Source organism: Pseudophryne corroboree, chromosome 1, assembly GCF_028390025.1.
Source record: "Pseudophryne corroboree isolate aPseCor3 chromosome 1, aPseCor3.hap2, whole genome shotgun sequence".
In the NCBI taxonomy this organism is placed as follows: Eukaryota; Metazoa; Chordata; class Amphibia; order Anura; family Myobatrachidae; genus Pseudophryne; species Pseudophryne corroboree.
The window spans coordinates 653,459,439-653,470,775 of NC_086444.1; the positions used below are offsets into that span (position 1 = coordinate 653,459,439).

Below are 11,337 nucleotides of genomic sequence, written 5' to 3' on the forward strand. Positions count from 1 at the left end.
AAACTTAAAAACTTAAAACTAAGCCATACATCTTAAAGGGATGTGGTCAAGATCCTGCCGGACGGAATCCCGGTGGTCTGAATACCGACACCGGAATCCCGACCGGCACAATCCCGACTTATTCCCCCTCTATGGGTGTCCACTACACCCATAGAGGGAGAATAAATTAGTGTGCCGAGCGTAGCGAGGCACCGTGCCCGCAGCATGGCGAGCGCAGCGAGCCCGCAAGGGGCTGTGTTGCGCTCGCCTCCCTGTAGGGATTGTGCTGGTCGGGATTCCGAACGCCGGGATCCCATCTGGCGGGATCTTCTTACTGATCCCATCTTAATTAGATTATGGAAACGTTGTTTCTTGTATTTATTGTTTTGCTTTTGCTTTATAGTGGAGGATGGAAGGCCTGGTCACCAGTGTGGATGTGTGGTTATGGACTATCAAACAGCACCGTAGGAATTATTGGTTTAGGCAGAATAGGTAAATATCTCTAAAACTAGTAAAAGCGATGTTTTCTGGACTTCCTTCATTCTCTGAGTTACTGTATATCTATGCAGCTGGTTGTCTGATATTTGTTTAAGCTAATTTTGATTTTCCTCTGTCAGTCCGCACACACAATGCTGTGTAATAACAAATTCATCAAATCCTCTCCCAGTCCCAGCGCTAGAGACTGGGCTGGATTCCATTATAACAGGAAAATGCACCTTAAATTCATATTTGGGGCTGGGGCTTTGTATTGGGACCACAGGGAGTTGCTAAAAAAAGATTAAAAATAATCTGCCAATCCAGCCCTGCAGTGGTCACCTTTCAGACAAAGTTTTGCCATGTGCGTGCCCAGTATAATAGTGTTAAATAAAAACAGTCCTCCCCCTTGATCTGTTGTATTCAGAATGGGAGGCTGCACACAAAAGACCAAAGTCCCCAAGAAGCTCTTTCACCACCAGCCAATCAGAAAATGCATGTCAAACGTGCCAAGCTTCCAGCTTTGATCTTTCCGCTGCAGTTTGTCACAGTGTGCAGGTATGCATATTTTGCATTTCCATATATCGATCCACTGTTTCTCCAAAGTCTCACAAAGCAAGTTCATGGGAACATACTGCAATGTGGGAGAGGCGACTGGTTTGTTTTAATACTATTTAAATTCTGCTGCATGACTTCTGTTATTGCTGTTCAAAATGTTACACACAGTTTACACAAAGCAGGACAAAGACTATTTATGTTGCTGTTCATTCAAGCTCCCTTTATTGGAAGTCATTTTAAAAGCCCCCATTGGCTAAATCTGCTTTATTTTTCCTTTCCTTAGGACTGGCTATTGCCCAACGCCTTAAACCTTTTGGTGTGACAAAGTTCTTGTATACAGGACGTCAGCCCAGACCTGAGTGTGCTGCAGTGGTTAATGCTGAATATGGTACTGCTATGTACATTTATTTTGTCCTCCATATGTGGGCTTAGGACATATCAGCTACTAGTCCTCATTGATGATGGCAATATTAAGGTATAACAGTTTAGTTACCTGCCCTTTTTCTTTTAGTGTCGTGCGAAAAACTTACAGAGGAGTCAGATTTTGTTATTGTATCTTGCTCTCTAACACCTGAGACTGAAGGGCTTTGCAACAAGGCTTTCTTTAGCAGAATGAAGAAAACCTCAGTTTTCATTAACATAAGTCGGTAAGTGAATACTTGTGAAGTGTTTGGCTTGTGTTAGAGCTTGCTTTCATTTAACCACACAGCTACATGGCAAGCATATAAATGTTTAGCATTTGATTGGCTGGGAGCTGCAACCAGTCAGGTGCTCTATACATTCTCCACCTAGTTGCACTGACCATTCTCTTCCTGTTATCTGTGCAGCTGGATTAACAGGTCACTACGTAATATTACGGACAACCTCACTGAGTGGCTGCTCAGACTTAATATAATCGTTACACTAAACTGCTGCTGCTTTAGTATACATAGGGAAAGAGTGATCAAAATTAATTTATTTCCAAATTAAACTCTGATATTTGCCAGCTAATTATCACAATGTGTTTTTACTTTTATTCATTCTAAGAGCTAGAGAGAGAGGTAGCGTCTTCACTATTGTAATTTATCAAAATAAGCTAGAGACAATGTTTTTGTAAGCAGTAAGTGATTCTTTCCTAATATATTCTACATGGAAAACACTGTAGCAAGACTAGTAAAATTAATTTCACCTTTTTAAGAGTAACATTGTACAACAATCCAAATTTATATACTGTCCTTCACCATAGTAATAGATGCCAATATTTTTTAATTTCTCTTACGTCCTAGAGGATGCTGGGGACTCCAAAAGGACCATGGATCCGCAGGAGACATGGGCACACTAAAAGACTTTGACTGGGTGTGAACTGGCTCCTCCCTCTATGCCCCTCCTCCAGACCTCAGTTAGAATCTGTGCCCAGAGAGACTGGACACACACTAGGGGAGCTCTACTGAGTTTCTCTGAAAAGACTTTGTTAGGCTTTTTTATTTTCAGGGAGACCTGCTGGCTACAGGCTCCCTGCTTCGTGGGAGTGAGGGTAGAGAAGTCAGACCTACTTCTGTGAGTTAAAGGCTCTGCTTCTTAGGCTACTGGACACCATTACCTCCAGAGGGTTCGATCACTTGGTGCGCCTAGCTGCTTGTTCCCGGAGCCGCGCCGTCAACCCCCTTACGGAAGCCAGAAGAAAGAAGCCGGGTGAGTATAAAGAAGCAAGAAGACTTCAGTGGCGGCAGAAGACTTCAGTAACGGTGGTACAGCGCAGCAGTCGCGCTGCGCGCCATGCTCCCACACATACACCAACGGCACTCACAGGGTGCAGGGCGCAGGGGGGGCACCCTGGGCAGCAAGTTACTGGAGCTAATAACACTGGCAAAAACATATATATAAGTGCCTAGGCACTAAATATAAGACCCCCGCCAGTCTAAATATTCAAATTTGAGCGGGACTACAGCGCGCCGGGAGGGGGCATGGCTTAGCCCTCACAGCTTACCAGCGCCATTTTTCTCTCTTCACAGACATGCAGAGACGCTGGCCCGGGACCTCCACTCTCCTTGACAAGTAAAGGGAGCAAAACCGAGGGGGGGCACAGTTATTAGGTGCTTTCAAAGCAGCGCAGTGATCATATATTTTTTTTTTTGTAGTGTATGGGCGCTGGCGTGTGAGCTGGTATACTTCCTCTGTGTTCTCTCTAACAGGCTTCTCTGTGGGTCTGTCCCCTTTTACCAGTGTGAGTGTGTGTATGTCGGTACGGTGTGTCGACATGTCTGAGGCTGAGTGCTCCTCCCCGGAGGAGGTTACTGGGGGCACAGAGAAAGAGTTGGGAGTGTCTCTGTCGGCACCGCCGACTGCTGATTGGGTGGCCATGTTAAGTACATTTAATGCAAATGTGGCATTATTGTCTAAGAGGCTGGATAAATCTGATTCTCAGACTCAAACGTGGAGAAAATCTATGGAGGAAGCCTTATCCCAGGTACAGGCACCCTCAGGGTCACAAAAGCGTTCATTTACCCAGATGGAGGATTCTGATACCGACACGGACTCTGATTCCAGTGTTGACTTTAGTGAGGCCAGTTTACATCCAAGAGTGGTAAAGAGTATTCAGTACATGATTGTGCCAATTAAAGATGTTTTACATATTTCTGAGGTGCCTGCTGTTCCAGATACAAGGGTTTGTTTATATAAAGGGAAAAAGCCTGAGGTGACGTTTCCCCCCTCTCATGAACTGAACGCTCTTTGTGAAAAAGCTTGGGAATCGCCTGACAAAAGGTGTCAGGTTCCCAAGAGAATTTTTATGGCCTATCCTTTTCCCTCTCTCGACAGGGAAAAGTGTGAGTCATCTCCCAATGTGGACAAGGCCCTCTCCCGGCTGTCCAAGGAGGTGGCACTTCCGTCTCCCGACACTGCTGCCCTCAAGGATCCTGCGGATCGTAAGCAGGAAACGACATTAAAAACTATTTGTCACTACAAGTGCACTCCTCAGACCTGCCGTGGCGTCGGCTTGGGTGAGTAGTGCTATTGCTAAGTGGGCTGATAATTTGGCATCTGATATGGATACCCTGGATAGGGATAACATTCTTTTGACTCTCGGTTATATCAGGGACGCTGCAGCTTACCTAAAGGATGCGGCGAGGGATATTGGCCTCTTGGGATCAAGGGCCAATGCCATGGCTGTCTCGGCCAGGAGAGCGCTGTGGATTCATCAATGGAATGCTGATGCCGACTCCAAGAAAGCTATGGAAGCTCTCCCTTATAAAGGTAGGGTCTTGTTTGGTGACTGCCTCGCTGATCTGGTGTCTACAGCTACAGCAGGTAAGTCATCCTTTCTTCCTTATGTTCCTGCACAACAGAAAAAGACGCCGCATTATCAGATGCATTCCTTTCGGCCTAATAGATACAAAAAAGGAAGAGGCTCGTCCTTCCTTGCTTCAAAAGGTAGAGGAAGGGGAAAAAGGGCGCCTGCTGCGTCAGGCTCCCAGGACCAAAAGTCCTCACCGGCCTCTGCCAAGTCCACTGCATGACGCTGGGGCTCCCTTACGGGAGTCCGTGCCAGTGGGGGCGCGTCTCCGACTCTTCAGTCAGGTCTGGGTCCACTCGGGCCTAGATCCTTGGGTGTTAGACATAGTGTCCCAAGGATACAAACTGGAGTATCAGGACCTGCCCCCCCACCGATTTTTCAAATCAGCCTTGCCAGTTTCTGTCCCAGGAAGGGAAGTAGTGAGTGCGGCAATACAAAAGCTGTGCCAACAGTGTGTCATTGTCCCGGTACCCCCGTCCCAATGGGGAGAAGGGTTTTATTCAAGCCTCTTTGCCGTACCAAAGCCGGATGGCTCGGTCAGACCGATCCTGAACCTAAAATCCCTCAATCTGTATTTGAAAACTTTCAAGTTCAAAATGGAATCTCTTCGGGCAGTGATCTCCAGTCTAGAAGGGGGCGATTTTCTGGCGTCAGTAGACATAAAAGATGCCTACTTGCACGTCCCGATATATCCTCCACATCAGGCATTCCTGAGATTTGCGGTGCAGGATTGTCATTACCAATTTCAGAAGTTGCCGTTTGGGCTTTCCACGGCCCCAAGGGTCTTCACCAAAGTGATGGCGGAAATGATGGTGCTCCTACGCAAGCAAGGTGTCACAATTATCCCGTACTTGGACGATCTCCAGATAAAGGCGAGATCGAAGGAGAAATTGCTAAGAAATGTGGAACTCTCCCTGACGGTTCTGCAACATCATGGTTGAATTCTAAATTTGCCAAAATCTCAGTTGATTCCGACAACTCGGCTGCCTTTCTTGGGCATGATCCTGAACACGGAACTGCAAAGAGTGTTTCTTCCAGAGGAAAAGGCTCTGGAAATCCAATGCATGGTCAAGGAGATTCTGAAACCGGCAAGAATGTCGATTCATCAATGCACTCGAGTGCTAGGGAAGATGGTTGCGGCTTACGAAGCCATTCCGTTTGGCAGGTTTCATGCAAGGGTGTTTCAGTGGGACCTGCTGGACAATTGGTCCGGGTCTCACCTGCACTTGCACCGGAAAATAAGTCTATCTTCCAGGACCAGAATTTCTCTCCTGTGGTGGCTGCAAAGTTCTCACCTAGAGGGACGCAGGTTCGGAATCCAGGATTGGGTCCTGCTGACCACGGATGCAAGTCTCCGAGGCTGGGGAGCAGTCACGCTAGGAAGAAGTTTCCAGGGAAAATGGTCAAGCAAGGAAACTTGTCTCCACATAAACGTTCTGGAGCTAAGAGCCATTTACAACGGCCTTCTGCAAGCGGAACACCTGCTTCGAGGTCTACCTGTCCTGATCCTGTCGGACAACGTAACAGCGGTAGCGTACGTAAACCGTCAGGGCGGAACAAGGAGCAGAGCGGCAATGGCGGAGGCCACAAGAGTTCTCCGTTGGGTGGAAAAGCACGTGAGCGCTTTGTCAGCAGTTTTCCTTCCGGGCGTGGACAACTGGGAAACAGACTTCCTCAGCAGACACGACCTCCATCCGGGAGAGTGGGCTCTTCATCAAGAGGTATTTGTAGAAGTGACAAGGCGTTGGGGAATTCCTCAAATAGACATGATGGCGTCTCGCCTCAACAAGAAGCTTCCGAGGTACTGTTAAAGGTCAAGGGACCCCCAAGCCAGTGCAGTAGACGCCCTGGTAACTCCGTGGGTGTTTCAGTCGGTATGTGTTCCCTCCTCTTCCTCTCATTCCGAAAGTGTTGAGGATCATAAGACGAACAAGAGTTCCGGCAGTACTCGTCGTTCCAGATTGGCCACGGAGGGCCTGGTATCCGGATCTTCAGGAATTGCTCATAGAAGATCCTTGGCCGCTTCCTCTCAGAGAGGACCTGTTATTGCAAGGGCCATGCGTATTTCAGGACTTACCGTGGCTGCGTTTGACGGCGTGGAGGTTGAACGCCAAATTCTAGCTCAATAGGGTATTCCCGGGGAAGTCATCCCCACTCTCCTCAAGACTAGAAAGGAGGTCACGGCGAAGCATTATCACCGTATTTGGAGAAAATATGTGTCGTGGTGTGAAGCCAGGAAGCTCCTGCGGAGGAGTTTCAGCTGGGTCGTTTCCTCCATTTTTTTGCAGGCAGGTGACGATGCAGGCCTAAAATTAGGTTCCATCAAAGTGCAGATTTCGGCTTTATCTATTTTCTTTCAAAAATAATTGTCCGCCCTTCCTGAAGTTCAGACTTTCGTGAAGGGAGTGCTGCATATCCATCCTCCATTTGTGCCACCCGTGGCAACGTAGGATCTTGACGTGGTGTTACACTTTCTTATGTCTCACTGGTTTGAACCTTTGCGAAAGGTTGAGTTGAAATTTCTCACTTGGAAAGTGGTCATGCTTTTGGCCTTGGCGTCCGCCATACGGGTGTTGGAATTGGCGGCTTTGTCTCACAAGAGCCCATATTTTGATTTTCCATGTGGATAGAGCGGAATTGAGGACTCGTCAAAAATTTCTGCCGAAGGTGGTTTCTTCGTTTCACATAAACCAACCTATTGTGGTGCCAGTGGCTACGGATGCCGTGGCGGTGCCAAAATCTCTTGATGTGGTAAGAGCGTTGAAGATTTATGTCGCCAGAACGGCTCTTGTGAGGAAACAGAGGCTCTGTTTGTCCTGGATGCTTCCAACAAGATTGGAAATCCTGCTTCCAAGCAGACTATTGAGCGCTGGATTTGTAATACGATTCAGCACGCTCCTTCTACGGCTGGATTGCCGTTGCCGAAGTCGGTGAAGGCCCATACTACCAGGAGGAAGGTGGGCTCATCTTGGGCGGCTGCCCGAGGGGTCTCGGCACTTCAGCTTTGCCGAGCAGCTACGTTGTCGGGTTCAAACACTTTTGCAAAATTCTACAAGTTTGATACCCTGGCTGAGGAGGACCTCATGTTTGCTCAATCGGTGCTGCAGAGTCGTCCGCACTCTCCCGCCCGGTCTTTGGTATAGACCCCATGGTCTCTTAGGAGTCCCCAGCATCCTCTAGGACGTAAGAGAAAATAGGATTTTAATACCTACCGGTAAATCCTTTTCTCCTAGTCTGTAGAGGATGCTGGGCGCCCATCCCAGTGCGTACTGTTACTTGCGGTTGTATTGTTACTTGTTGGTTTTGGTTACACGAAGGTTGTATATCGGTCATGTTCAGCTTGTTGCTGTTTTTTTCGTTCATACTGTTATCTGGTTTTCTTGGTAATCCAGTTGTACGGTGTGAGCTGGTATGTATCTCACCCTTGGTTTAACAAAAATCCTTTTCCTCGAAATGTCCGTCTCCCTGGGCACAGTTCCTAGAACTGAGGTCTGGAGGAGGGGCATAGAGGGAGGAGCCAGTTCACACCCAGTCAAAGTCTTTTAGTGTGCCCATGTCTCCTGCGGATCCCGTCTATACCCCATGGTCCTTTTGGAGTCCCCAGCATCCTCTACGGACTAGGAGAAAAGGATTTACCGGTAGGTATTAAAATCCTATTATCCCCAAGTATATAGTACAATATGATTTTTGTGGCGGCGATGTACAAATATACGTATATGCATGTCCAGTCCTACAATTCTGAATAGATGGTTATAAGTTTTCTGGGTTTCATGTTGAACAGAAAAGGCTCCATATACAGTACATGTCACAGCTCCATATCAGGCGCTCACTTCCATTTGCCTGGAAGTGCCATTATGCTCGTATCAATACACAGAGCCGGATTAAGGGGAGGCCTAGAGGGTACATTACCTCCTGTCCCTGCCGTCCACCATAGGGTGTGTGGACAGTGCTCCCTCTGGCTGCTACTGTGGGGTGCGAGGGTGCAATCAAGGGGAATTGTGACAGCTGCTATTCGGGACATATAGTTTATATTACTGACACCCCTGAGGCCAGAGTGATAAAGATCAGTCTTTCTGTGTCTTCTAGCAGTTTTGAACAATATTAGTGATGCAACGAATAATGGTTACTGTTGCTTTAAGCAACATGTAACAAGGGATCTAGCTGGGGTACAAACTGGAGTTTCAAGACTTTCCCCCTCACCGATTTTTCAAATCGGCCTTACCAGTTTCTCTTCCGAACAGGAAGGTTGTATGCGATGCAATACAGAAGTTGTGTCTAAATCAAGTCATTATCAGGGTTCCGCCGTCACAACAGGGAGAAGACTTTTATTCAAGCCTGTTTGTGGTCCTGAAACCGGACGGCTCGGTCAGACAAATTCTGAACCTAAAGTCCCTCAATTTTTTACCTAAGAAAATTCAAATTCAAGATGGAATCTCTCCGAGCAGTGATCTCCTCCAGTCTGAAGGAAGGGGATTTCATGGTGTCGGTCGACATAAAGGATGCCTACTTACACGTCCCCATATATCCTCCGCATCAGGCTTACCTGAGGTTTGCTATTCAGGATTGTCATTACCAATTTCAGACGTTGCCGTTTGGTCTGTCCACGGCTCCGAGGATTTTCACCAAGGTAATGGCGGAAATGATGGTTCTCCTTCGCAAACAGGGAGTCACAATTATCCCTTACTTGGACGATCTCCTGATAAAGGCGAGATCCAAAGACAAGCTGGAGCAGGACATTGTGCTCTCCCTGACAGTTCTGCAGCAACATGGTTGGCTCCTAAACTTGCCGAAGTCACAGTTGAATCCGACGAAACGGCTGTCGTTTTTGGGAATGATTCTGGACACGGAATTACAGAGAGTTTTTCTTCCAGAAGAGAAGGCTCTGGAAATTCAGGGTTTGGTCAAACAAATTCTGAAACCAGCAAGACTATCAGTCCATCAATGCACTTGATTGCTGGGGAAGATGGTGGCGGCCTACGAGGCCATTCAATTTGGCAGATTCCATGCCAGAGTGTTTCAGTGGGACCTATTAGACAAGTGGTCCGGATCCCATCTGCACATGCACCGGAAAATAATCTTATCCTCCAAGACCAGAATCTCACTCCTGTGGTGGCTGCACAGCTCTCACCTCCTAGAGGGACGCTGGTTCGGGATCCAGGACTGGATCCTAATAACCTCGGATGCGAGTCTCCGAGGCTGGGGAGCAGTCACACAGGGGGAAACCTTCCAGGGAAAATGGTCAAGCCAGGAAGTTTGTTTACACATAAACGATCTAGAGTTAAGGGCCATTTACAATGGTCTTCTTCAAGCGGAACGTCTTCTTCGCAACCTGCCCGCCCTAATACAGTCGGGCAACATAACAGCAGTAGCGCACATAAACCGCCAGGGTTGAACAAAAGAGCAGGGCGGCAATGGCAGAGGCCACAAAAGTTCTCCGCTGGGCGGAAAGACAGACATACAAGCGCTCTGTCAGCAATCTTAATTCCAGGAGTGGACAACTGGGAAGCAGACTTCCTCAGCAGACACGATCTCCATCCAGGAGAGTGGGGCCTTCATCAAGAGGTCTTCACAGAAGTGACAAGTCTTTGGGGAATTCCTCAAATAGACCTGATGGCGTCTCGTCTCAACAAGAAAATTCAGAGATATTGTTCCAGGTCGAGGGACCCTCGAGCAATAGCAGTGGACGCACTGGTGACACCATGGGTGTTTCAGTCGGTGTACGTGTTCCCTCCGCTTACACTCATTCCAAAGGTGCTTAAGATCATAAGAAGAACAAAGGTTCAGGCGATCCTCATTGTTCCGGACTGGCCAAGGAGGGCTTGGTATCCAGGTCTTCAGGAATTACTCATAAGAGATCCCTGGCCTCTTCCTCTACGAGAGGATCTGTTACAGCAGGGGCCGTGCGTATATCACGACTTACCGCGGCTACGTTTGACGGCTTGGCGGTTGAATGCCGGATCCTAGCCCGAAAAGGTATTCCCAGTGAAGTCATTCCCACACTTCTTCAGGCTAGAAAAGGAGTAACGTCTAAACATCACCGTATTTGGAGAAAATATGTGTCTTGGTGTGAATCCAAGAAGGCTCCTACGGAAGAATTTCAGCTAGGACGTTTTCTCCATTTCCTGCAAGCAGGTGTGGATGAGGGCCTAAAGTTAGGCTCAATTAAAGTACAAATTTCGGCCTTATCGGTTTTCTTTCAAAAACAATTGGCCTTCCTTCCAGAAGTTCAGACTTTCGTGAAAGGAGTTTTGCACATCCAACCTCCATTTGTGCCCCCAGTGGCACCATGGGATCTTAACGTGGTGTTGCATTTTCTTCAATCACATTGGTTTGAACCTTTTACAGAAGGTTGAGTTGAAATTTCTCACTTGGAAAGTGGTCATGCTATTGGCCTTAGCATCCGCAAGGCGGGTGTCTGAGTTAGCGGCTTTGTCTCACAAGAGCCATTATTTAATCTTCCATGAGGATAGAGCGGATTTGAGGACTCGTCAACAATTTCTGACGAAGGTGGTTTCATTGTTCCACATGAACCAGCCTATTGTGGTACCAGTGGCTACTGACGCCTTCGCGGAGTCAAAATCTCTCTATGTTGTCAGGGCATTGACTATTTATGTCGCCAGAACGGCTCAACTTAGGAAAACGGAAACTCTGATTATCCTGTATGCTGCCAACAAGATTGGAACACCTGCTTCAAAGCAGACTATTGCGCGCTGGATCTGCAATACGATTCAGCATGCTCATTCTACGGCTGGATTGCCGTTACCGAAATCAGTGAAGGCCCACTCTACCAGGAAAGTGGGCTCATCCTGGGCGGCTATACACCAAAAGAAAAATGTGGGGCGAATGAGGCGCCACTTAGCACTTATAGAGACACATAGATATATGCTTACACCAGTAAAATTCACGACAGGTAAATCAGAAATGACCTTCCATGGAAATGGATACTAAAAGATAGTAAAAGAACACAAAACATAGTGTATTCCAATTTAATTGATTAAGCTTTTATTGCTTCTTGGTCTCACTCACATGATGTATGAATTTAATTTGCATGTAGA

The 11,337-nt window shown here is 47.4% G+C and overlaps 1 protein-coding gene across 2 annotated transcripts in view; it reads left to right on the forward strand.

Annotated features, from left to right (window-relative positions):
* Positions 1-11,337, forward strand: part of GRHPR (glyoxylate and hydroxypyruvate reductase) — a 40,932-nt gene that overhangs the window by 3,393 nt on the left and 26,202 nt on the right. For both annotated transcript variants that reach the window (XR_010175765.1, XM_063914656.1), the window contains exons 5-7: positions 383-471; positions 1,295-1,399; positions 1,523-1,658. Coding sequence is in view for 1 of the 2 variants with exons in the window: in XM_063914656.1 (XP_063770726.1) it covers positions 383-471; positions 1,295-1,399; positions 1,523-1,658 (330 nt within the window). In the remaining variant the exon portion in view is untranslated. The remainder of the gene's footprint in view (positions 1-382; positions 472-1,294; positions 1,400-1,522; positions 1,659-11,337) is intronic.